The sequence below is a fragment of the Rhinolophus sinicus genome, linkage group LG05 (assembly GCF_036562045.2).
Source record: "Rhinolophus sinicus isolate RSC01 linkage group LG05, ASM3656204v1, whole genome shotgun sequence".
NCBI lineage: Eukaryota > Metazoa > Chordata > Mammalia > Chiroptera > Rhinolophidae > Rhinolophus > Rhinolophus sinicus.
The window spans coordinates 131,091,508-131,117,761 of NC_133755.1; the positions used below are offsets into that span (position 1 = coordinate 131,091,508).

At 33.7% G+C, this 26,254-nt stretch overlaps 1 protein-coding gene across 2 annotated transcripts; it reads right to left on the reverse strand.

The window, feature by feature from the left end:
• Positions 1–4,619: 4,619 nt before the first annotated feature.
• On the reverse strand, positions 4,620–25,772 carry CCNC (cyclin C). Of its 2 annotated transcripts, none has more exons than XM_019738873.2 (12): positions 25,488–25,766; positions 19,781–19,887; positions 18,785–18,869; positions 18,558–18,627; positions 16,000–16,051; positions 13,474–13,529; positions 12,499–12,534; positions 11,750–11,841; positions 11,059–11,126; positions 8,138–8,217; positions 7,401–7,519; positions 4,620–5,862 (listed from the first exon to the last, which is right to left on the reverse strand). In XM_019738873.2, the coding sequence occupies exons 1-12, from the start codon at positions 25,517–25,519 to the stop codon at positions 5,808–5,810; spliced, it is 852 nt and encodes a 283-aa protein (XP_019594432.1). In that variant the 5' UTR covers positions 25,520–25,766; the 3' UTR covers positions 4,620–5,807. The 2 variants fall into 2 exon arrangements, with proteins under 2 accessions (XP_019594432.1, XP_019594433.1); XM_019738874.2 differs by lacking the exon at positions 4,620–5,862 and adding an exon at positions 5,880–6,484 and having other exon boundaries at positions 25,488–25,772.
• Positions 25,773–26,254: the final 482 nt, after the last annotated feature.

Below are 26,254 nucleotides of genomic sequence, written 5' to 3' on the forward strand. Positions count from 1 at the left end.
AAATAATAGCAAAAATTCTCTTGGCTCAAAGGCCAGCCAAAAACAAGTGGGAGGTGGGATTTGGTCCATGGGGCACCGTTTGCAGAGACCTGAGCCAAAGCCACAAATGATTCCTACAGTTTTTCATATACAGTGTTCAGAATTTTACCAAAATTTACTAGGAATAGCAGAAAATAGGACCTCATGATTGAAAAATAAGAGAAAAAAGACAATAACACAGATCCACAAAAGGGTTAAATATTGGAGTTTTCACACAGACTTTAACTGATTTATACATTCAATAACTGATGACAAAATGGAAAAATTTATTAGGGGAATAGAAACTACAAAAAAAGTATCAAATAGAAATTCTAGAATTAAAAAATACAATAACAAATTAAAAACCCAGTAGATGGTAGATGGGTTTAACAGCAGATGAGACACAGCTGATGAGAGGATTAATAAAAATGAAAAAACTGAAGTATACATATTAACATGGATTACTCACAATGTTGAAAGCAAAAGCAAATTCCAGAAACATACGGTACAATAGTTTGAAAACATGCAAAATAATACCATTTATTATTTATATTTGTACATACATATACAAATAAGTTATGAGTAATAAATACCAAATTCATAATGGTTTCCTTTGGGAAGAGAACATAGGTTTTAACAATATTAATATTTTATTTAGCATGTTTGGTGGGTAAATATATACTTATTCCTTTTGTAGGTATGGAATAGGTATTTAATATCCCCACCTGGAGACACTTAGAACAGATTCTACAATTATAATACCTTTGGATGCCTGGTACTTTTTTAAAGAAAAAAACTTATGCTAAATAATGTATCTTATTTGGGTATCCTATACCCAAATATAATTGGACTTGTATATTTTTGAGAAAGCAAAGGGTTAAAATAATTTATTTTCTCTATTCGAGCAAACTTATAAAGACAATTTTAGTTGTCAGTTATTCTGAAATAAAAATTTAACATTATGTTTCTAAAACTGCACTTTTACAATTAAACTCTTAGGAGTAAAACCATTACTAAGGTCTACAGTATCAGATGCCTCAAAACATAAAAATATAGCTATGATTTAATCCATCATTTAACAAGTGGCTGTTTCAATCATGGGAGAATATCACTTTTACTCTGATAATGCAAGGATAGATCAAAAGTTTCAGAAATGTAGAATAGCCAAATTACATTTTTAAATACTATATGTACTGTACATTATATTCATAATGGAATAGATGTGCTAGAAAAAGTGGCAACAGTGGACAGCCTCAGAGTTCTGAATTAATCAAAGTGTTTCAGGTTTCCTTCATTTACATTGTCTTTCTTACTTGCCTTATGATCTCATTGAGGTCTCTTGGATTCTGTGAAAATAAATGCACCCTTTTGCTATCTAGTATGTATATGCCACAGAAGTACTGGATAGAGGTAGGATCAGCAGCTAATCTGTGAAAAATTTGTATTATTAAGGACAAGTGGAAAACTGAATGCTCCTTCCATCCTCCAGTAAAAATTATTTTTCAGTGTCTAAAAAGGGCAGCAATTTATTAGTGGAAAAATGTAATTTTGTCACCACCTCTTTTCAGTGCTTCAAGTTTCTCCAGGAGCAAGATAAGAAGGGAAAAGGAAAGAGGAGAGAAATTTTAATCAAGTACAATATGGTACTTATTTACAGGCCGTTGATATTTTGGGTTGCTGTTTGCATTCATTTAACATTAATGGGTAAAGAAGTCAGGTGAAACTTCCAGCTAAGCATCTGGGGGAAGGAATGGCAGTGTGATCCCTTACTGAGGACAATGTGAAACTCTGAATACTGAACAATGATACCTCGCCCCGACCTCACTTGTCTCCAAGAACAGACAGCCCAGTTCATGCCACCTCAGATAGACAGCTAGAAGCTATCTCTCTAGAAAAATTGACCCAGACCAAAGAAAAAGCTTCAGAATATAATGTTGAGGGTGGAAGAAATGGCAAATGAAAAAGTTTTGATGCTCCTTTAACCGTACAATGAAGCCCACTGCTAAAAAGTCTTACCAATGCACAGAGATCTTCCAGTTAGCTTTCTCTGTGCCTTTTAAATATGAAGGATCCTGAGACAATTAAGCAAGATTGTAACTTGAAAGACTCTGACCAAACCAAACAGAAAAAAGCAACTTAAAGGAAATGCAAGGAGCAAAGAAAAATCTTAAACCGAAACCTGAATTAATATCCTTACAGTAACACATCACACTCGAGCAAGAACAAGGTGCTACTTAAAAGAAAAAGGAAACTTCAATGACTTTTTCTCAAGAAGCTACTAGAAGATGTACTCCACTAAAACAAAGGAATAAACAAGCAAAGAAAAAGTTGATTCCCCGTATCTTTGATACCTAAACAGAAAGATGAGGGACTCAAGGAAGAATGTCTCCCTGTCAGTGTATTTCTGGGTAATAAATGAGTAATAACACACGATTCTGGTGATAAATTAATAAAAGATACAAAGTAAACTGAACCAATTAAAACCAAGGCAATTACTACTTCCAGAAAGATAAAAATATTCTAAAAGGAAACATAACCATAGTATACTACAGAATACAGTATCTATGTACACGTAATAGATATTGAATGTGAACTTAACAAAAATTATACAATTAAATTGGATGATGGGGGTAGAAGTCCCAGTGAAGAACCAGATTGGGGAGGGGGGAGTAAGGGGTGTGTGAGGAAGTGAAATCTTCATCTTCCATGTAGGCAGTTAGTAGAAAATATTTACAATTGAAAAAAAAAAAAATCAAAAGAAAAGAAACTGGAGGTGAACAGAGGAGGGAGTATGGTAAAGCATTTAAAAGTATGGGCCCCAGAGCCCAGCTGCTCAGGTTTTAAGATTAGAATCTAATTTAAGCTCATCACCTACTTGGCCTGTGACTGGGTAAGTTACTTAACTTTCTGTTCCTGAGTTTCCTCATCTCTAAAATGATTGTTCTGAGAATTAAATGACTTCATAATGTAAAGAGCTTAGAAATACTTGTCACATAGTAAATGCTCAATAAATGCTATAATTATAAGCTTGTTACTTGGAAATGTGGAAGTAACCTAACTGCAGAAAAATGACTATAAGTTGCTGGGGGAACAGGAATGAAGGTATGGCGAATGGGACAGGTCTAACCCTTACATATTATAGTAGCACTGTCCAAAAGAATTACAGTGTAAGCCATTATGAGTTTTAATTTTCTTACACTTAAAAACGTAAAAGAGGTGATATTAATTTTAAGCGTTTTATTTAGTCCTATGTGTCAAAAATTATTTATAACATGTAATAATTATTAACATATTTTACATTCTTTTGTTTTATACTAAGTATTTGAAATCCAATGTGTTTTTACATTTACAGCATGTCTCAATTCAGACTAGCCACATTTTGAGTGTTCAATAGCCACATGTGGCTAGAGGCTATCACACAGGACAGTGCAGCCTGTGGTAATACTTGATTTTTAAAAATAATACGTATCCTCAATGGCTGCTAAATCACAGAAAGAGACAATCAAACACTATATGCCTCCTGATGGAAGACACCTTATACAGTAGTCAAAAAAAATTTTTTTTGAACCTCAACCTGAGCAAGCCTTTAGATTCAATAACCAATTTATAGACAATACAGAGGAGAAAGGAACATGTTAAATGGCACCTCAAGGATACAATCAGTAAAATCCATATGGTGATCAACTCCTAGTAGGAAAGTGAACCAAAGGAGGAATTTTTAAAATGAGACGAAGGAGGAATCCATGAATTTTAAGATTTAAAGGATTTATCCACAAATTTCAATGTGAGGTCCTTGTTTAGATCCTAATATTATTTAATAATTTTTCATAATATTTATGAGATAACTGAAAATTTGAACACTGAATATTTGATACTACAAAATTATTATGACCAATTCTTGTTTAGGTACAATAATACTCTTACGGTTTTTTCTTAGAGAGCCATTATCTTTTAGGAATACATACTGATAAATTACCGGTGAAATGATATCTTGAATTTGCTTCAAAACAATATATATGTTAGAGGAAGTGGGTGGGAGTTTTGATTAAATTAAATTGGCCATGAATTGATAATTGTTGAAGCGGGGTGATAGGTACATGTAGGTTCATTACACTATTTTATCTATTCGTGTATATGTTGTTTTAAATTTTCTACAGTTAAGAGGTTGAAAGCAAAACTACAAGTCATGTATTAATTTTCAAAATAAAAAATTTAAAAGAATATAAGTAAGCTTAAAGGAAAAATTAGGATTAAGTCCATGATTGTAATGTAGAATCACTCTGCTCTTACAACCAAAGCCCAACCTTAATTCCTTCAGACCTGAGGAGAGGATTTTTTTCAAATTTCCTAGCCATCAGCCTGGGACACCTCTATTTGTCATTGGTCCTGACATTATACATAATCTCCCTTTCCACCTTATTTGATACTCTCCACAAGGAAGCAGAACTCTATAAAGTATGCTTATAAACCATTTCCAATTACTCACTTGACAAATTGTAGAAGGCTTTTCATAGTTATTTAAAGGAAGGCTTTTGATACTTATCTCTCAAAAAACAACATACGGTATATTCGAACAGAAAAATTCAAGACACTAGTCAATATAGCTGGAGAATGTATTTTTATTCTTGCAGTTTTATACTAGGAAGTCAACATTTAATTTAATAATTCATTGTTCACAATTGATTTATAAAAAAATTTTAATCCTTAAATTGTACATCAATATCCTATGACTCCAAGTGTTATCACTCTCCTTCAAGTCTGAAGAAAATGATTAATTTATTAAGTTCCACAGACAGCACAGTCCCACTGACATAACATTTAGTCTTAAGTCCTACGCTCATATGAGAATTAAGAACAGCCAGTATCAAACTGACTTGAAACCTGATTGTGTTCCTGGCTCAGGATACCTGTAATAAATTTGTAAATCCACGCTAAGACACAAAAATAAACTAGGGTGTGTATGTCATATAAAAAACTTCACAGTAGAGTAAAAATTAACATTAAAATGTTACCAAATTTCAACCATACTACGGCGTTTTATCCAATTATCCAATTTCAAAATGCCTGATTAACAGTGAATCAAATGCAAATAACTTCATGTAGGATTTTAAAAAAAAGTTTGCCCAGCATTTCAAAATGGTTACGGAATTAATATAACTTTTAAAATGTCAAAGTATGCTATACATATTGCACTTTTCTGCTAGGCTGGGCTAGTATCTTTCATGGCAAGATACTAAAACTACGGAATAAAATACACTTTTAAATCAATAGGTACTTGATTAATTTCCCTGAAATTATCAACATCATTACCAAAATCTTCCAGGATTTTGTAAGATTTGATTCCTTAAATACAGTTTTAAAGTTTAACTTAAGGAGGGAAAAAAACCCCTCATATATTTGACTTATTATGTCCTTTTTCGGTCTTTCAATGACCAAAGACAATTTTAAACAAATTATGCTTAATGTTTCCTGGCTTAATAAAAAGCTACAATTTCTATCATCCAAATTAAAAAATTCATAATCATCAAAAGCTATTAATTTTGAAATGTCTGTCTGTAGGTCCCCTTAGAACCTTTTCAAACTTTTATAATCAAGATATTTTAAATCAATTACGTACTAGAATCAAATTAAGTAAGGAAAAACTTATTTTTGCAAAAATAAAATCACTTCCCAATATGCTTGACAGAAACAAGCAATAGCTTTTTCATTTGTGTTCCATTGAAGACATTACTGAAATTTGTCCAATGGTTTATTTCCAACTGGTCCATTACAGAATTCTTCGGAATGTTTTAAGATTGGCTGTAGCTAGAGTTCTGACTTCCATTTGGACCCTGCTCTCCTTCACTGTTCAAATGGGAAAGAAAGAGATTTTATACCAATTAAAAGACTCATTTTTAACAACCTGGTAAGCCTAATAATTTTTAAAGTTCGTTATTCTGTGGTACAAATCTACAAGACAAAGACACTCCCAACTGTAATACACAGATGTGGAAAAATTAAAATCCAGAAGACTAACATTTGGTTTTATGTTTTTATTCTTATGTAACTTACACTTGACAAGCATTCTGGTAGTGTTCATATACACTAAAGAAATTTAAATTAGGGTATGGATTTCATTGTCATTACAGGTATCACTCAACATAGAGATTAGAGCTTCTGAACAAATTTCCTATAAAATTAAATCTCACATATAAAATCTTATTCCTACTAACCAGTTATGAAAATCAAAAAGTGTTCTTCCAAAAAAATTTATTGTTCAAAGGCACACTAAAATCATATGTAAATATTGCAAACCTTTATAAATTAGAAATATAGTGATTTCCTGGAAAATGCTGAATATTTAAAATAGAAATAACTAAAACTGAAGATACCAGTAACTGTGGCAAGAGGATTATAGCCTTTTCTTGTCCATCATCATCTTGCAGCTTCGGGCCCTGCCACTAGTGGAGAATCACTCAGGGAATTTCTGCAAAAAATGCATCCAAAGGTAGCTGTTTGAATGACTGCTTTAAAACAGCTCCTTGTGTATTTATTTCTTCCAAACAGTGATATTAACTTATCAGATTTACAAATCTATCTTAATGTTTTATAACTCAGTTATTTTTCTTGATAACTGATTAACATGGGCAGTATTTATTTCCCTTCTGACCTTGTTTCCCTACTCCAAATGATCAGATGTACAGTGAGAGCCGAGAACCACTGAACTAAATGAACAGATCCTATTAAAATGACAACAAAACCCCCTTAGCACAAGTGATGCATTTTTAGCAAAATTATGTTATTGTGTGTCATGGATCATTTGGGTCACTCAAAAGCCAAAATTCTTTATCTTTACATCAGATCAATAATCTAAGTTTTTGAAAACTGAGACCAAAATTTATAAAACAGGATTAACAGCCAGTAGCGAAAAAATAAAATGACAGAGTCAAAATGACTTGGGACTACTACAGGACTCTTTATTACTGAATTTCAGATGGACTCGCCTAATTCTGTCCTGTTTAACTTTATGTACAATATATAGCCATATGTTGAGGGATACCTGTAATAGACCTGCCACTGCATTAGGAAAAGAGGATCTCGCTAAATAGATTATCAGATTAAATTTTTTTAATGAGACAGTCTCAATCTATCAAACCACAAATTAAAAAAATAAAATAATTAGTATGTAGGGGGATTGATTTTGGACAGGTGTCCACCAACCTCAGAATGCCAGCATTTTGAATAAACCTACTTCTCTTTCCACACATACAAAAAATTAGTATGTATTATGAAATTTTAGAAGAAATTTTAAGAAAAAAACAAAATGTAATCTTTGAAAAAATGTGATAATGCATATGAAATATACAATTAAATGGAACCGATAACTAAACTCTACAAAGTACCTGTTTGGAGGAGGTTTTGGTTTCGGCATCTTACTAAGTATAGTTGCCATCTCTTTTCTCTCATCAAAATTCTTCCACTGCTCATATAGTTTTAAAATAACCCTGATTATTTCCAAAATCTAGAAGAAAATATTGAAAAATTCTCACTGGCAATATCAAACAGCATTTAATATGGAAAGAATACACAGCACACAGTAGGCATCGCTCAGAAAACAGTGAAAAGATAGTGTTTTTATCCTTAAGTATTCAGGTTAGATTAGACAATCCTGATAAATATGAAAGCACTATTTTCACCACATTGCTATTCTGGCTTTTCCTCCTAGCCTCTCATCTTTTAACAGGTAGGCCCTATTCATCCTTACCCATCTCTCTGCAGTTGGTTTCTTTCTATCTGCTGATATCTTAAACCAAAATAATATAGTAAGGTACTACTAGGAATAGAGGTCTAAATCACGAAGGAGTTTGCCACTATAGCGTACGTTCCTTTAATGCCAATTGTTTCAAACAATTTAATGGGAGGTAGTGCACAAAAGACGTTTGGATTGTCTGTTAACTACTGTACACATAAGTTAAGGTGCTTAAAAATTGGCAGCTACAAATCTGTTTCCAAATTAGCCCTTTTTCTTCACCTCAGTACACTTAACTTTGGAAAGGTAGAAAAATGGGCAAAAACCATTTTTAAAGGATAGAGGCTATGTTTTAAGTTTATATTCGTCTAAGGGAATTTTAAAGAATACCTTCTCCATATCCACAGAAAGCTCAGCAAACCACTGTCTGGCATCTTTCTGCTGTACAACACAGGCTACATGTAGGCAAGCTGGAAAGAAAACAAGAAACAAAGACCCACGTTTAACTACAAACATGCAATGTATGGACTCAGAACTAACGGTAATATTTTCACTTAAAATTTTCACATATATTTTCCACTATTCTCTTTTAAAATTGCATAGGTTCAGTTACTCCTGACTATGCCATCAATTTAATGTGATATAGACAGAAAACATGACGAGACTATATTAAGGTCCTTGACATCCCCTGCTGCTCACTGTGTGCCTGGCATGGTACAGCTGCCTTGAGAATCAGGGCATGTTAGAGAGGAAAAAAATCCAATGAGGAAATTAGAGCAGGGAAACGATCCCTGACCAGTGATATAAAGTAGTGCTCAAAATGTAATCAGAAGTCAGTGTGATAAAAAACAAACAAACAAACAAAAAAACCCAGCCGTTCAATATACTGAAAAATTTCAATATTCACTATATTTGATATGTCAATTGAAAGTAGTGTTTGTTGCCTCTGCTTTTTAAAGTTATTAGCATGTAATCAAATTAGGTGAAAACTGGGCACACTAGTACAGAATTGAGTGTTGTAATAAAATAGAGCTTAGAAAAAAATCTTGTACTATATATAACTATATACATCATATACAAATAACAGTAAAAATGACCAAGGAAAACAATCTATATCATAATTTTGCCCAATATAATTCCTACTGAGCAGCTTGGCTACCTGATCCTATTCCAGCTTGTGAAGAGTTATATTCCTTGGTGGTTACACGTATGATTTTGCTAAGGATGACATTCTAGGCAAACAGTGACTCAAACGTGAACTGATGCACTGGTTGCTCCAAGTCAAATGAAGGAAGCTATAAAGTAGGGCTTAGGTCCAGGAAGAACTGAGAGGCCAAACGACTGAAATTATAACAACAGGTAATTAAAACACAGTGGGAAATGCCATAAGAGCACATGTAGAGTACACTAGAGATAGAGGAGACATCCTAATCCCGAGTGAAATGATATAGAAGGTTTGGTTGGAGGGACGCTAGTGCTAAAAAGGTGATATCTGACCTAAGTCTTAAAAAAAGGTGAGCGTGGGAACAGAGAATGGTATGTATATAAATGTAAATAGAGGCTGTGGATTTTATCCAAAAATTGGGAGGAGCAGTGAAAATTTTTCCTTATGGGACGAATTCTGCATTTTACAAAGCTTTTTCTATTTTCAGCTCAGGTTTCTCCACCGTGGCAATAATGACATTGTGGGCTGGACGATTCTGAGACTGGCTTGTGCGCTATAAGCGACTTTAGCAACACCTCTGGCTTCTACCCACTAGACAGCAGTGACATCCCACCTCAGCTATGACAACTAAAACCATCTCCAGACATTGCCAAATATCCCCGAAGGAGCAAAATTAGGTCTGATTGAAAACCGCCAGCCTAGCTCAAGTGTAGACAGACTGGCTGGCTCTCTGAGAACAGGGATGCTGGAGGCCAACTGGTCAGGAAGAAGACTATTGTGGTAACCTGGACAGAAATGAGACTATGGCTATGAGATTAGTAGAGGTATTGATTACCAATCCTCAACAATAGGTACCAGTTACCAACTAGATGGAGGTATCGAAGGAGATCAAAGGACATAACTGCTGCAGTTCCAACTAAGGTAACTACTAGTGCTATTCACCAAGCTAGCAAAGACGTTAAAAGGAGCATATTTGAGGGGAAAGTGATCAGGTCAGTCCTACTCATGAGTCTGAGGTGCCAGTGAGATGCCAAGTAGCGCTATCTATAAGGAAGATGGATATAAAGAACCACTTAGGAGTAAGATCTTGGTTAAATGAAGAAATTTAAATGTTTCAGCACATAGAGAAGCCACATGCCTCAGTGAGACTACTAGGAAGAATAAAGACAGGAGGGATGGCAAAGATGTGGCACATGGCCTGCTATTCCCTCCTTTCTACCCATGCAGATGTCGGCATTCCTTCTCACTGAACCCAGATGCCGCCTTCGAGTCCTTCCAAATACAAGTGCTTTCAGGGAGACCCCAATACAAAAAAAATATAACTATTTACCATTCGTGATATAAGAAGGGTAAGAAATATTAACATTTAAGGAGTAATTGAAAAAACAGAAAACAAGCAGTCTGGGTTGGTAAAAGAATGGGGGGCAGTGGGGGTAGGACTGGATCCAGAAGACAGAGTCATAGATATCAATAGAAGGGAACAGAAACTAACAAGTGCCTAACATGGCAGGCAGTATTTGGTGCTCTACAACATATCTCATGTAATTCTTGCAACAACTCTATATTGAGTTGTTAGTATCCTCCACATTTTACAATTAAGGAAACAAACTCAGACAAGTTAGATAATTTTCCCACAATTATAAAGGAAACAAATTTTAAACCTAGGATCATCTGACTCCAAAGACTGTGTTCAAACCCATTCCAGGACTGCCTTCTGCAGACAACAGAGTGGTAGCTAACTCCCTCCACTAAGGCATTCAAGACCACAGAGGCTCCTTTACTCAACCTGAGGACTTAACTGGGCTCAGGAAATAAAAGGCCCAGTTATTTTATGTGAGTTACAGCTAATATTAGCAGACTTAATGCTGAACTTCCCCTGCTAAACAAATAAAAATGTTCTATTCAAACACTGGTTAAAATTATTTCAAATGATTAAAAAAAAACTTACCAAAAAAGGGGGGTGGGGGGACAATAATCCTGATTTGTGACAGTTGCAGTTCATATTATTGAAAGTTCACATGCAAGGATTAGTCTATTACTTCATGGGACATAAAAACATAAAGTACAATAGGGTGAAATTTATTTCAGGATGACCTGAATAGGTTTGTAACAATTTCACTAATAAAGGTGCACCACACTTACATACCTAAAGCTATCATGAAAGGAGGATACAGTAGGCAAAGATCCGTTCTGTAGGTATCATTCACTATCCTCCTATAGAAATGTAAATCATATTATTACTGAAACCAGAACTACCTCATATGACTGTACATTTCCCCCCAAAAAGGGCTATATTTCCCATCTTTGTACACATTTATTTCTCTTTTATATTACTGAAGCAGATATAAAGGTGAAAACATCAAGGGGAAAAGATGAATACATGAATGTGTCAGTATTAAGCATTTTTAATGAATAAAATTATATTTAAAAATTTAAAAGCTCACAATAAATTACAAACAGATCTTTTTCTAATTTTTAAAAAATTAGAAAATCAGATAGGGAACCAGAAATTATACAGCGAATTCATATGTATGTTGAATACCACTAAAAAGTATTCTGATAATTTTAAAGATAAACTGTCTTTTTATGTAAACAGTCTGTTTTTCATAATAATCAAATTTTAATGGAAATATTAATCAAACAGATAATTTAAAGATCCTTATCATTTTAGCATTTGTACCAATAGTTATTAAAATTAAACAAGTAGATATTTTGCTCAACATAAAATATCTTGGGGCACCAATTTAATTACTTTAAAAATGCTAAAGTTAATATTTAATTGTCAATCTTCCTAGCTCATAACATGTTACACTATGAATAACTTCTGTTCTAATTACCATGCAAGGGGAAGCAACATGTCTTCTTGGCCCATGTCCTGCACATACTGGAGCAAAGGTCTATAAGGATGATACACTATCAAGCAACAATCCTAGAAACAGTTTAAAAAATGTGTATGTATAAAAACAGATTTATTACAACACAAAAACCTTATCATTACCCAACTGGTTTATAATTATGTATTTCTCTAACTCATGCTTGCTTCCCTCTTATTCTCTTAAGCAAGCAGTATGGCAGCCCTACACTCTAATAGTAAAGGCAGTGCTCTCTCTGGAATATACCTTGGTAAATCGGTTGGCAGTCAGTCAGCATCCATTCCCTTAGAGACTCAAAGTGTCACATCTGCAACACACTGAAACCTCTTATTAGCCTATAAATCCGTAATTCCCAACTGGAGGAGCAGAATTCTGCCAAAGACATAATCTATCTTTAAATAACACCACACACATACACAAATTGTGCAAATAACTGACAGTGGTTTAATGTCCTCATTGGTTCGCTTGTAATCCTTTTATTATAGTTACTATAGAACAGAAAAATATTCCCATCCTAAGTAGGACATACAAATTATTTTACAGGCTTCCAAGAGGATACAGGTGATGATGCTAGTATGTACTATGGCTTCATGTATCACTTGGATGGTTTTAAAATGTACCTCCCTACAAATCGTTTCTTTAAATAATTTCTGACTTCACTAAATTTGAAAGTAAGTTTTACTCTATTAAGCACAGGGAAGAAATATACTTACCATTAGTTCTAAAAGATAGAATTCACATTCTAATATCTGTTTAAAAAAAGATTATAAATGTCAACGTGAAACGCAATTAGATGAGTCTACTTAGTCTAATAATTTACAGACAGTAATTTATCACAAAAAATTACTAAAATTTTAAATCAAGAAAATAAACATAGTCATTATACTAGAATGAACATATACAATAAAAATAACTTTTACTATATATACAATTATGATTATAAAGCACTTTAATTCTTAAAAGGAAAAACCAGCCTCATATAAGCATTCTTTTTTTTCCCCTGAGCAAATCACCAAATGCCTTTAATTTCAGTGGGGGCAGAAGTGGAAGTCTAAGCATTCTTATTACTTATATTTATTTAAAATATCCTACATATACTTCAGATTTTCCAATATACTTTCCATTCAACAAATGCAAAAACACAATTATCTTCACTTAAATGCTGCTACATTATAAGTCAGTAAAAGGAAAGAATACTAAAAACGAAACCAAAAAATACAATTTAAATAGAATGAAGAAATCTCTTGCCAGTTGGAAAAAGGACATGCCTATTAAAATATCAATAGAAATCCATCTTCTAAAACAATGTAAAATTTCAAATATGGTTTTCGTACTATTCCATTATAGTAGTTAGCTCCAACTGCACACTAGTTATCACCTGGAAGCTTTTAGAAAATACCAGCCCCAGGCCTCAAGCCTGAAAATTCTTATTTAGCTGGTCTGGAGAGGACCTGACATCAGTATTATTAGGTTCCCAAAGTGATTCAATAGGAACCCAAGGTTTATAACCAATGCTATGGAGTACCTTTAAAAATGGTAGAAGCAATTCAGCTTTACTTAGAATTAAAGTCTATATTCTTATAGTATTTTAAACTGCCATTTCTAGGTGACTTCAATTTATTCTAATATAAAATGGAGCTAATATATGCAACTTTGACAAATAGTTTTACTTTATACAATATACTCACATGGTTCATCCTATAAGGAAATTCCTTTGGAAAGGCATATGAAAATCTAGTTTTTACTGCAGAAAACAAAAAAACAACTTAAACTGAGAAAATGGGAAAGTGAATTAACCGAAAATATCTTTAACACAGTGTAGACTATTAGAGGTAGGGCTAAATCATTCCTAGTAGGGGCGCTTGGCGATGTTAGGGATCCAGATTTTCTGTTTGTCTTCAGGCAAGGAGAAAGAGTGAGTGGCAGGAAGCCCTGGGCCCCCACTGTATTACAATCACAGAGCCTCAATTATATATTTATCATATTAAGGGTTCTGCAGCTTTAACAAAAAGGGGATTAAAAAAAAAAGCACTGGCTCTTATCATCTCTAAAATCTTTCCAGCTCTAGATGGTATTGTTTTATTCTTCAGTAATTTAGCTTAGAAGGAACACAAGTTGTATGAGTTCACAAATATATATGTATATATTTATAAATATAGATATAAATAAATTAGAAAGATAATACAACCAAAAAATGTTAACAGTGGTTATCTCTGAGACTTAAAAGATTTTTACTAATCTGTACTCTCTAAACTTTTTTATAATAAACGAGTATTTATCAAAAGATATATTTTAATGAAAGCATGAATATATGTGCAAAGGTCTCTAAGGCTTTTTTCATACCACACAAAAACACATACATACAGCTACTAATCTTCTTAGTCACTAAGAAAGTACACATAAGAAAACTATTATCAATCCTCCAACTCCTCAAAATGGTATTAGTGTAAATCATTTAATTACTATTTGATATAATTGTATTCAAGTCTTTATGATGTAACATTTCATTCAATCAAGTGACTGCTGACAGGTTCTAGAAGATCTGTTCTGTAATCCCTTCCATTTGTACAAAGCCCAAGTGACCTCATGCAGATTAAAAAGAATTTAATTTTTTTTATGTACTGTATTTTCAAAAAGTTTCATTTTGTAAATTGATTATCCTAATAGCTATTTTAGATATGCAACATATGTCTGCCAAGATTTGAAACCTAAACCATTTAAACTTGACATCAGAAAATTTATACTTAATCCTTCCTTTCGTGTCTCCCTTAGTAAATTTGAAAACGTATCTATTAAGGTTGCTGAGTTTTATAATTTTTCAATAATTTGATTTTCCAGAGGGCAATTCAATATTTCATCAATGTCATATATTTGGTCTATTAAATTCTGTGGCAAAATGACTATTCTTCTATCCCTAAAAAAATAAGATATGGCACAGAAAAGATTTAACTAGATTATTACACTCTTCTCAGAAAGGGGAATGACCCAAAAATATAAAATGAGTCTGGCTCACAAACTTAAAAACACAAAAGCCTTCTCCCTCTTCTGTGTAAGATCACAGAGGTAAAATAAATAAATAAATAAATAAAAATCTGAATTATCTTTTGTTAGGTGATGTCTTTTTGCTTAACCTATGAAGACAGAGCATGGCATGTTAGTCCTTGTATACAATACTTTACAATCACTATTTTACAATGTTATTTCCTTTATTGTCATAACTCACAGGCAACTAAACCCCATCTTCTTAGATAAGAGCTAAGGCCAAAAGGTAAAACACCTTGCTCAAGGTTATTCAGCTGCTGCTTAGTGACAGAACTGGGTTTTAGAATTAGCTCTACTGACTACAGACTCAGCAGTATTTTCGGCACGTTTTTCAATATGGAGGGAAAATACATAATTCCCATCAAAAACATACATTACCGTCGCAAAAGAAATAGTTTACTCCACCCACAAGAATGACACAATGGCTAGTCATTAGGAAGCAATAAAGCACAATAAAACTGGGAAATATAGTTTTTCTTTAACCCTTATTATAAAAATAAAAGCCACTGAGTCGATGTTTTTGGATCAATAGTTACTATCCATTTTTTAACTTTAAAAGTAATGTCTTAAGAGTCAATACTACGGTTTTAAAATTCTTGTATTTAAACTATTTTTAGCTAAATACACTATACATAAAGGTGACCTCAGGAGATTTAATAAACCCAACTAATTTCTCACAGGTCTCAAAACTGAAAAAAAATCTTTGCCACAGGGTTACGAAAGTCAATTTGCGAATTTGTAGGGTATCCGATGGACAACTGTCTCGTTAGCGAGACCACCTCAGGGAAGATGTAGATGCCTGATCACTGCACTGTACACCTGAAGCTGAAGCGGAACAATAATGAATGCCAACTATAATTTTATACAAATATATAGTTACAAGAAGCGGAGTACAGTATTAGGAATTGAGACAGTGGAAATGTAATGGCTGTGTGCGATGTCAGAGGGGTAGTAGATGGAGGGAAGGGGGTTATCACTGTGTGAGGGATATAAAGGATAAATGTCTAACTATTACATTGTTTTGTGCACCTGAAACTAATAAAAAAAAGTTATATAATCACAAAAAAAAGAAAAACATACAATATACTTATTTTATAGAGAAAAAAAAAAATCTATGTCCTATAGTTCTTCAGAATTACATCCTTAAAGCAGGATATACTTTTTGCACTTACATACAGAAGTAGCAGCAGAAATCAATCTTGTATTTGAGACTACTCCAAATTCCTAGAGAAAGAAAAGTAGATGAAATCAGGTACATAGAAACCCAATGAACCTAAGGGTATCTGAGGTCTATTTAAAACAAAGTATATCCTATGTTTCCCTATAATCTGTTCATCTTCTACCCACTTGGGGATTTTAGATATGATATACTTAAATCTCTAAATGTATTACCTTTCCTGTTACAATTTAAGACAGGTGTTTAAATAATTTTATAATTTAACATCATTGAAACGTATCAAATTAGAATTCAAGCTCTAAAGTGACAGTGACAGTTTTCTGCACTCAATTTCCAAGGAGATTGTTTAGATTCTATGCTTAATTGCAAGAATATTAAGTATGCTTCTTATTCAGTTGAACCTGGTCTAACAAATATTTCATGCCATTTGATAACAAAACAGGTGAATCTCTGAAGATAAACTTTAATATCACCAAAAGAGCTCAAAAGACCACACCAACAATTATTCTTTTTGGAACAGGAAGACAAGGATGATATAGACTGAGACTTCTAATGTCAGTTCCCATTTCCTCTTTGAACTTTTTAGACCACCATTGCAAATATAACTGAAATTTATGGGGTGATCCACCTTACATATATTGTCTCATTTAATTTGACTAACCTAGATTACTAAAGCCTTCACTTCATTTTAAAACAGAAAAATCAAGAATTGGTTCCTTATTCTACAATAGAAACAAAACTAAATCTAGTCTATTCAAATACGTTCAACCCACATCCTTATTGGAAAAGGAGGGCAGCAGGGGCATGATGTGAGTATATGTATCTATATTCACATTTAAACCACATACCATAATAACTGAAACTAAAAGGTGAACGAACACCTGAGACATCTTCTTAAGTGCCATTTTCTACAATTCCCACACAACTGGACAACATACAGAAAGACTTGGTCATAGTTAAAGATAAAAAATATAATGGTATAACCAAATGGTACATTTTTTTGTAGGAATAATTTTTTATCCAAAATTCTTCAAGTGAAAACTTTCATTCAGTAAATCATAAAATAGGGTTCTACTCAGTAAATCATATAACAAAATATATTAAGAAACAAAACAAATTAAAATCCCCAACTTAATCTGTAAGAGTAGAAGTTTATAAAAATTTTCTCTAGATTCCCATACTGGTTGTACTTCAGATACAAAAAATTACATGGTAGTATTTGGAAAAACCAGCCCATAATACAAGCCGATTAATAAATATTTCTTTTTCCATCAAAGAACTTAATAACAACAAAGCTGGTTCTGCCTCCTTAAACTATCACTTAGAATTAGAAAACCTTAAACCTCTAGAAAGCTTGTCTTAATATAATTTCGAATACAGTCAACTCTCATTATTTTAGATAAGTAGGAAAGATGTCATGAATAATCCTAGATAATGATTAAAACAAAATTCAAAATGAGTACTAAAAGGAATGTAAACTCACTAGGTTAAAATTACATTTAACATTCAAGAATACAATTACTATTCTAAATACATAATCAAAAAATATAAACATAATAAAAAAGCTTCACGATGCTAGCAGGGGTGTCCAAACTGCGGCCCACGGGCCAACTGCGGCCCGCAATCCATTTTTTATTGGCCCGCAGCAAATTCCAAAAATATATTTAGTTTACTTAAATAAACCAGGTGAGGCAATACATACTTCGCCTCGAGTGAGTGGCCCGACTGTTTGTGTATTTTACCGCATATGACCCTTGGTAAAAAACGTTGAAAAAAGTTTGGACACCCCTGTGCTAGAGTGTTATGAATTATGAAAACCAATCAATATCTGCAACTATTTTCTGGATTTTACCTGAGCTCTCTCAAAAATACTGAAAAGGTAAACAAGGTGAGCAGAGATTTGGTTTCAGCGACAAGTTCCCATATCTCTTCTCTTTCTCTCACCTAATTTCTCTACCTTCATGCCGAAATGATTTCTTAATACAATCGACATACCTAGAAACCCCCTTAATCCTTGCCTTCCCTCTGGCTTGGTAGGCAGCCAACCATCAGAAGGCAAGGAGGGAAGACAGCAGACATAGGAAGCATATGGGAGAGAAGGAGGGACATTCCCAGGTTATAGTAAGAAGCTGCGGTACTTATGGAATACTACTTAGTGCCAAACAATAGATGTCTTAGAGGTAGGCAAGCAAAGCAGTTAAGAGCATGGAATTAGGAGCTAGACTTCCAGCGTTCACATACTGGCTCTGCTGCTTGCCAGCTCTATGATCTTAGGCAAGTTTCTTAATCTCTCTGTGGCTCAGTTTCCTCATTTATGAGGACAGAACTACTATATATCTCATAGTTTGTTATGAGAATTAAGTCAATTATAGTTGTAAAAGTACTTAAAATAACACTGGATACACAGTAAGTGGTAGGTAAGTGTTAAATGAATATGTAAAGTTACGTGTGTATTTCTTTGATTTTGCATAAATCACCATCTGTTATTATTTTTAAATAGGTAATATGAAAATTGGGACAGATTCTTTGATGAAAAACAAAATTATTTCTTACCTCTACTTTGGATGCCAAAAACACACATGTAGGAGCCATTAATACAGGATCTATACTTTTCAGAGAATACCTAAAAAATGGTAATAGAAAGTTAAATGTAGAAAACACACCAGAAAAAAAATCAAGATAACTATGGCAAACACATGATTCATTTATACTAAGGTTCATCAAAATTAGATAAGAGTCTCAAACAAGCACAACACATTCGCAAAATAAAACAGTCCTACCTGGCATAGAATCTCTTGAAATAGACTGTAGCAGTGGCAATAACTTGTTGTCTTAATTTAAGATGTTCACCTAATGCTTGGATAACTAAAAGAAAAATAAAGTTTTAAATGTATCTTCTGGTAGCATTATAATATTAACATTGAACACTAAGTTCCATGTGATTAAATCATAACTACATTCATTTTTAACAGAGAAAAACCTGCACATGCTATAAAGCTCCATTTGGATCACAGTACTAAAATTTGTAAATTTGATAAAGTATATAGGTATGCATAAACAACAACAAAAAATAGAACTTGCCCTACAGCAAACACTATTCTTGTGTTACGGAGGTTGAATGATAGATTTTTCTCCTCTATATTCTAAGTTTTATCAATGCCTTTCGTATTTAGAATATTTAAAAAAAATAAACACCTATTAAACTCATAACTACTGATTTATAAAGTTTATTTAAAAATCCATAATGAATCCTCAAAACAATAGAGAGGTAGGTTTGCAGAACAGTGAACTGAAGGTTAGAAAGATCATGTAACTAAGCTACCATGTGCCCAGAACAAGGATCTTCTGAAGCCTCTAAATTCCCTTCCCGCCAAAGCAAATTTGTAAGACAGGAATGTCCAATATAGAAAGTCAATCCAAAGAATCCTTTATCCTCAAGGCAATCTGCTTTAGACAATCTTAAATTGGGTTTACACGCTTGAAACCTATATAATTAACCAATGTCACTCCAATAAATTTAATAAAAAATTAAATGCATGATAAAAGCTTAGGGAGATTAATGAACTCTTTGAAGCTGTCTCTGACATGTAAGATTCAAAAAAGACTTATTTAGATCATTTAACAAGAAAGATAACTGAATATGACTTGTAAAAAGAATATATGTACAAATAAAATGTTAAGTAAGGACTAAAACAGCTCATCACAAATTACTACACAAAAACATTAATTCAGCGGTAATCAACTACACTATTTCAACCAATCAAAAAAATGTTTACCATTTGTAAAAAATATTTGTAATTTCCAATATTCTTCTTCTGAGAGAAACTTTAAGTCCTTTTGGCGTTCCTTCAACAGATCTTGTTTATCCAAAATCCATTGCAAACTAGAAGAAGCAGAGATGTGAAGACGTGCTATAGAAAATCAACTAACAAAGTCACAGAAAACATTCTAAGATTAAACAGGTTATTAAGCTTCTGAGAAATATACAGCACAAGTAACCTTTGAAAGACAGTACTTTTCCCACATTCCTTGAAACTCCAACACCAAGAATTATCTCACTAATAAATGTAAACATGCCCTGAAAAAAATTCTGTTCTAATCTTTTCTCTCTTTCTTCTCAGTCTCTCTCTCCTCTCTGTCATTAGCTTATACCATATTTCACTGATTCTCAGCCTTTGATAACAAGATGCATCTTACAATCAGTGATGTCTTAGCCTTTAATTGGCAGTACATTTATTCTTTCTTAGTGATACATAATATAATGGTGAAATTATCTGGCACCAATTGATAGTGCCTGAAGATTTGATGAAGTATATCTCTTCTCAGTTGTTCATGAGTAACTAGAGTATTTAATTGCCCTAACTCACAATTACAATCATGTTAAAGCTGCTTCATAGTTTATTACAACTGATAGCCTCCTCCTCCTGCCTAGTCAAGTCTACTATTTTTAACCAGAGATATTCAACGGACATGATCCCCAAAAAACTATTCTGCAAACTGCTTTTGTCACTCAGTATGTACTGAAAGTCTTTCATATCAATGAATTTATTATTCAGCATCCTTTTCAAGTGCTGCACAGCTTTATGGGTGGATCATTATTTATTTAGTTAATCCCTACTGATAAACATGTAAGTTATTTTTTCACTATTACAAGTAATACTTCCATGAGTATCTTTGTAATTCATTCTTATATATTTGGTTAATAATATATTTGGAATAATTTCCTAGAAGTAGAAGTGATGGGTCAGTTTTGCTGGTAACTTGGACATAAATTGTTCCATAAAAGTCACACCGATTTCCATTTCTACTAGTAACAGTATACACGGGTGTGTTTTAAAATATTTAACCCTATGGGTTACTGCCAATATGTTAAGTACTTTACAAGTTTAAGGCAAATCTGTATCTTATTATTTTGGGTTTTTTTAAGTGTACTTCTGAGGTTAAAAGTTTTTCCATGTGTTTATTGGCCAAATATAATTATTTTGTACATTATAATTCTAATATGTCTATTTTTCTAATGAGATGGTCATCTTTTTTTTTTTTTAAGAGATTCTTCTGGATAGACCTAGAGGTTATTATGCTAAGTGAAATAAGTCAAACTGAGAAAGACAAATACCATATGATCTCACTTATATGAGGTGTCTAAAGAACAGAATAAACAAACAAAAGACTCAGATACAGAGAACAAACTGATGGTTACTAGATGGGAGGGGGCTTGGGGGGAAAGGTGAGAAAGGTGAAGGGATTATGAACTACAAACTAGTAGTTATAAATTAGTCACAGGGATGTGAAATACAGTATGGGAAATATAGTCAATAATATTGTAAAAACTATATAGTGTCAAAACCATGTATAGTGTCAGATGGGTACTAGACTTATCGGGGGGATCACTTCACAAATTATATAAATGCCTAACCACTACGCTGTAACCTGAAACTAATATAAAACAATACTGAATGTCAACCATAATTTAAAAAAATATATAGTCACAGAATGTAAAGTATAGCACAAGGAATATAGTCAACGATAATGTAATAGCTATGTACAGTGTCAGACGGGTGATGACTTGGGGTTATCACTTTGTGAAGTTTGTAAATGTCTAGTCACCATATTGTTTTGTACACCTGAAACTAATAATAATAAAAAAAAGATTCTTCTGATCTAAAGTTTGTATATTATGGATAATAAATCATTTGTCTGTCAAATATACTGCAAACATTTTCCAAGTTCATCATGATCTCACAATATTTAATTATTTGTAATACAGAAATCTGAATCATATATTCAAATACACCCATATTTTACTTCGATTTTATGCTTGTCACCCATGAGAAGGCCTTCCCTGACACCAAATGACACATATCATTTTATATATATATATATATACATATTCACTCATATTTTCTAATACCCTTAAGGCTTCTTCTTTCAATTTGTGATCCATCTGGAATTCATTTTGGTACACAAAGTATTTCCTGATGTATAATTTTATCATTGTATTTGGATCTTCTTTATAATTTCCTATTTTAATTTGTTTTTCTTATTCCTATGCCATGGTATTTTAAAACATGTTAAATTAAATAATTAAAATCTGGTATAGAAAACACCCCTTCTTTGCTTATTATATTTTTCAGAAAAATTTCTGGGTATTGTATTGTAATTTTTATTCGAAGACCTAAATGTCAAGTCCCAAAAGAGAAAATCCATTCAAAATTCTGTTTGGGATTGCATTAAATTTAAAAATCAATATAGGGAAAAATGATACCTTTACAATGCAAGAAATCAAATCCCATTTACTAAAATCTTTATGCTCTACTATGGAATTAAAATGTTTTCTTCCTGTAGGTCTTGTACATTTCTTAAGTTTATTCTTGAGTATTTTATATTTTCTCTCATTACTGTAAATTACATTTTTCTATCATTCATTTAAAGGAAGGCTTTCTATTTTGATATTCTGTAACTGGTGAGCTTATTAAACCTTTATTATTTCTAATAATTAAATTAACTGAAGTTTTAAATTTTATCTCTGTATACGGACAACTTTATCATTCTTTTTGTATCTCATTCTATCAATTGCATTCAGTGGCATATTAAAACAATGTTAAAAAGGCACAGTAATTTTCCTAATGTTTCCCCATTAAATATCTCTTTATGCTTTGACGTTTTTATCATGTTCAGAAAACACCCTCTTTTAGTTAAGAGTTTTAGTCAAGAATATATGTTACATTTTATTACGTCTTTGTGATGCTTTCACTGTTTATTAACAGATTTCCTACTATTCACTATTTTTACAATAAAATCACTATCATTTTTTTATACTTTTAAGGTATATTGGATTCCACTTGGTAATACTTTATAATGTTTGTATCAATATTCAAAAGTGAGACTGTTTTTAGTACTTTTGCTAGATTTTACCAGCTTCATAAAGAAAACTGTATTGTAGCTTCATAAAGAAAACTGGAAAGCTTTCTTTCTTCCCATGTGAACTAGAACAATTTCAATATCAGGACCTCTTGATAGTGGGGAAAAAAATTACTCATGAAATAATGTGGGCTTGGAGCATTTTTTAAGGAGTAGTGCTCTAACTTTCTTAATTTATTTTGACTTTCAAATTTATTACCATGGAGAGAACCCAAAGGTACATCTGGGTTTACCTTTTTCATTCCTAATTTTGTGTTTTTGTATTATCCCTTTTCACCTGGATTCAACTAGCAGTTTAGTCTACTGTTTTGGTTTTCCCTTCCAAAGAACCAGCTCTTACGTAATTTCTGGCTATTTTTTTTCTTTTTAATACATTAATATCAGTGTTACTTTTACTCTTCTTTTTTTCCTTAGGTTTATGTCACTGTTTCCTTTTTAATATTCTTAAGGAGAATATTTGATCTATTTTTATTTCTAAGTTATTCAGGATGTTAATTTTATTACAAATTTGGCTTTGCCTACAATATATGGATATACATTGATGTCATTATGTTATTTCCTTGATATTATGTAACTGTATTTTCAGTTTCCTCTTTGATACAACAAAGTACCCAGAGTTAATTTTGTATTTTTAATTTTTGTAACCTGTTCATTAATCCATTCAGTCTACCTAGGAAGTATTTAGTGTCCTTCTAGTTTGACTGCATCATAGTCAAAGAATGTGTTGTGTTCTAATACAACTTTCTAGAAAATACTGTGATTTGTTTTGTTCCAGAATTATTATTAATTTCATCTCTAGTCATTTTGTTTTTAAAAAAATTAATTTCACAAATATTTAAGTTTTTCCTCACAGCGCATAGTATGGAGTATAAACCAAAACTTATAAATACCTCATTTCATCAAAGATGACACTGATTTTAAGATTCACTATTATGCCATGCTGATTTCAGAAATACTCAAATGTGCATCTTAGAGTCATGAAATACAGCATATTTCACATCAATTTTCCTTTCACCAAAAGCACCTAAAACAACGGCTTTCATAATTATTTTGTTTTTCCAGAACTGTCTTGTCTTTCATACTTGTTACCTTTTACAGAGGAGGGACTCCATGCTTCTCAAAGAATTTGAGAAAGGCAAGTGGCCCCCTTCCACCAAGACTATCTGAATTGGAAGGCAAGGCGATTCAAAACAGCACATTTAATGTTGTAATAACTTTATACTTGAAATGTGAAAAAAAATTGTTTTTATAAAATAAATCCTGCCCCTCTTTTGATAAGCATTCTCACTGTGGCATAATGCTTATCAAAAGGGGGGAGGACCTTTTTATTTTAAGTTGAAAAACATATAAATTCTGACAATCAGCAGCTAGCTAGCTACCTGTTAATTCTCACACCTTCTTTCAAAGTTCATCAGAATACCTCCTCTCCACTGTCTAAACTTCCTGTATTTGAATTTTGCCCAAGCAAATACTCAAGTGAGTAAAATGTAAAAGAAAAATATGGTCAGAAGTAAAGCTTCTATAGCATTTCATCTCCACAGAATCACTCTAGAGCAAGAGAAAAACTTGATTTCTGAAAATAGTTTCCAAGCCCATTGTTCCTTTTTTCCTCCTGCAAAGGGCTAAAAGAATGAACAACAGAAATCCATCTTTTTCACAGAATCAAATCTAAATTACAGTTACTAATGCTCTCTTAACATTAAAAATAATTTACACTAAGATACAATCTTTATCAGGTTGTGTTCGTCTTCCAACTGTACTTGAAAAATCTAGTCAAAATTCACTTAGTCCGGTCACCCACCGTCCTGACTGCTTAACCAAATGGATTTAGGGGAAAATATTTTAAATATTACTCTAGCTCTTCCATGGTCACTGACAGAAACAAAAACTTCTGAAAAACGTTAAAGAAATAGGCAACATCAATGGAAAATACAGATTTAAAATATAAGGCACAGACCAATGAAATGGATAAATTCTGAGAGCACCTGCCCCATACCTTACCAACATAACACTCCACGTAGGCATAAGGTAGTGGCAGGAATCAGTTAATGTGAAGAAATAAGTCTGGCTCCCCCTCTCCTCAAAATAATATTAAATCCACTCAAGACAGAAAGTGAGTGACAAAAGACTGCGATGCCAACCCACTGAAGAGATCCGAGGCAAAAAAATGACCCACAACTGTCCTGAAGAGCCAGCCTCACAGTCCCGAACTGGGTCACATTTCCCATACCTGTGCCCACCCCATCCTACCCCACTCCCTTCCAGGCCTAGCTAATCCAAAAATACGAAATTAAAATCCCGAACCTTCCTACCTCGTAGACTGAACCCCCTTCCCCCACCTTTCCCGCTAGCAGATCTTCCCCACCTTCCAAACCCGGCCAGGGGGCGGGGAGAGAGGAGTTGCCAGAGAAAAACGCATCCCGCTTCCGGCCGCAGCCGCCTCCCGGGAGACTCCGCGGCACTCGGGACAGGGGCCAGGATCCAGGCCAACGGGAGTCGCAGGCCCCGTCCGCACCGCCCCCCAAGAGCCAGCCCAGGGTGAGAAGACGGAAGATCACTTACTAATGGGAGCTCTGCCAAAAGTTCCCTGCCATGGAACACAGCTTGCCCTGATAAAAAAGCACCAGCCGGCGGAGCGGCCCGCGGAGCGACCATAGACCCAGCCCGCCCGGTAACCGCGCTCCTCGATCTGATCTGCTCGGCTCCGCTCCGCGGCGGCGACGGTGAGAGGAAGAGGATGGCACCCAATTCTTCTTGACGCCGGCCGGCAACACTCTACTGTGTAAACCGGTTCCTATGGATAAAAGTTCCGGCCCGCCCCCGCCGTGGCGGAGGAAGCCGGCTGGGAGGAGACAGCCCGTGGACGCACTGATAGTGCCTGGGAACTAGGCTCTCGCGAGACCTTCGCGCCAGTTCAGGGCTGGAGCCCGCGTGGTTTGGTCTTGTGGGGGTAGTGCCAATTCGCGAGTGGGCAGTCAGTTGGGAAGCAAGCCAGTTCAGGTTTTGTTTTTCCATGTTACACGCCTCCAAAGCTGCACGGTGGCATTGTATTAAACGTTTACTGACTTCAATTCTTTCTCCTGTGATTGGAAAGAGAAAGATTATTTTGGCCCCAAGGCACTACCAGAACCTACTGGCACCAAGCCGCATATGTTCTTCATGGAGTTTTTTTGGGGTGAAGCAGAAACATTTAGAGTAAAAATGTTTTTGTTTAATGCCAGAGAACCACCAGTTTTGCATAACAGCTAAAAGCATTTCTCTATTACATGTATATGTATATGTACACATACATATTCACATGTATGTACCAAATAGAAACATACAGCCAA

Excerpts from the sequence above, each read along its gene's own strand:
- CCNC (XM_019738873.2), bottom strand. The coding sequence starts at position 25,519 with ATGGCAGGGAACTTTTGGCAGAGCTCCCATTA. Across the intron at positions 13,530-15,999 it reads TTCTGCTGCTACTTCTGTAT|TAAAAACTAGATTTTCATAT; the intron begins GTAAGTGCAAAA and ends TGTTTTCTGCAG. Across the intron at positions 8,218-11,058 it reads TCCTTTCATGATAGCTTTAG|CTTGCCTACATGTAGCCTGT; the intron begins GTATGTAAGTGT and ends TTTTCTTTCCAG.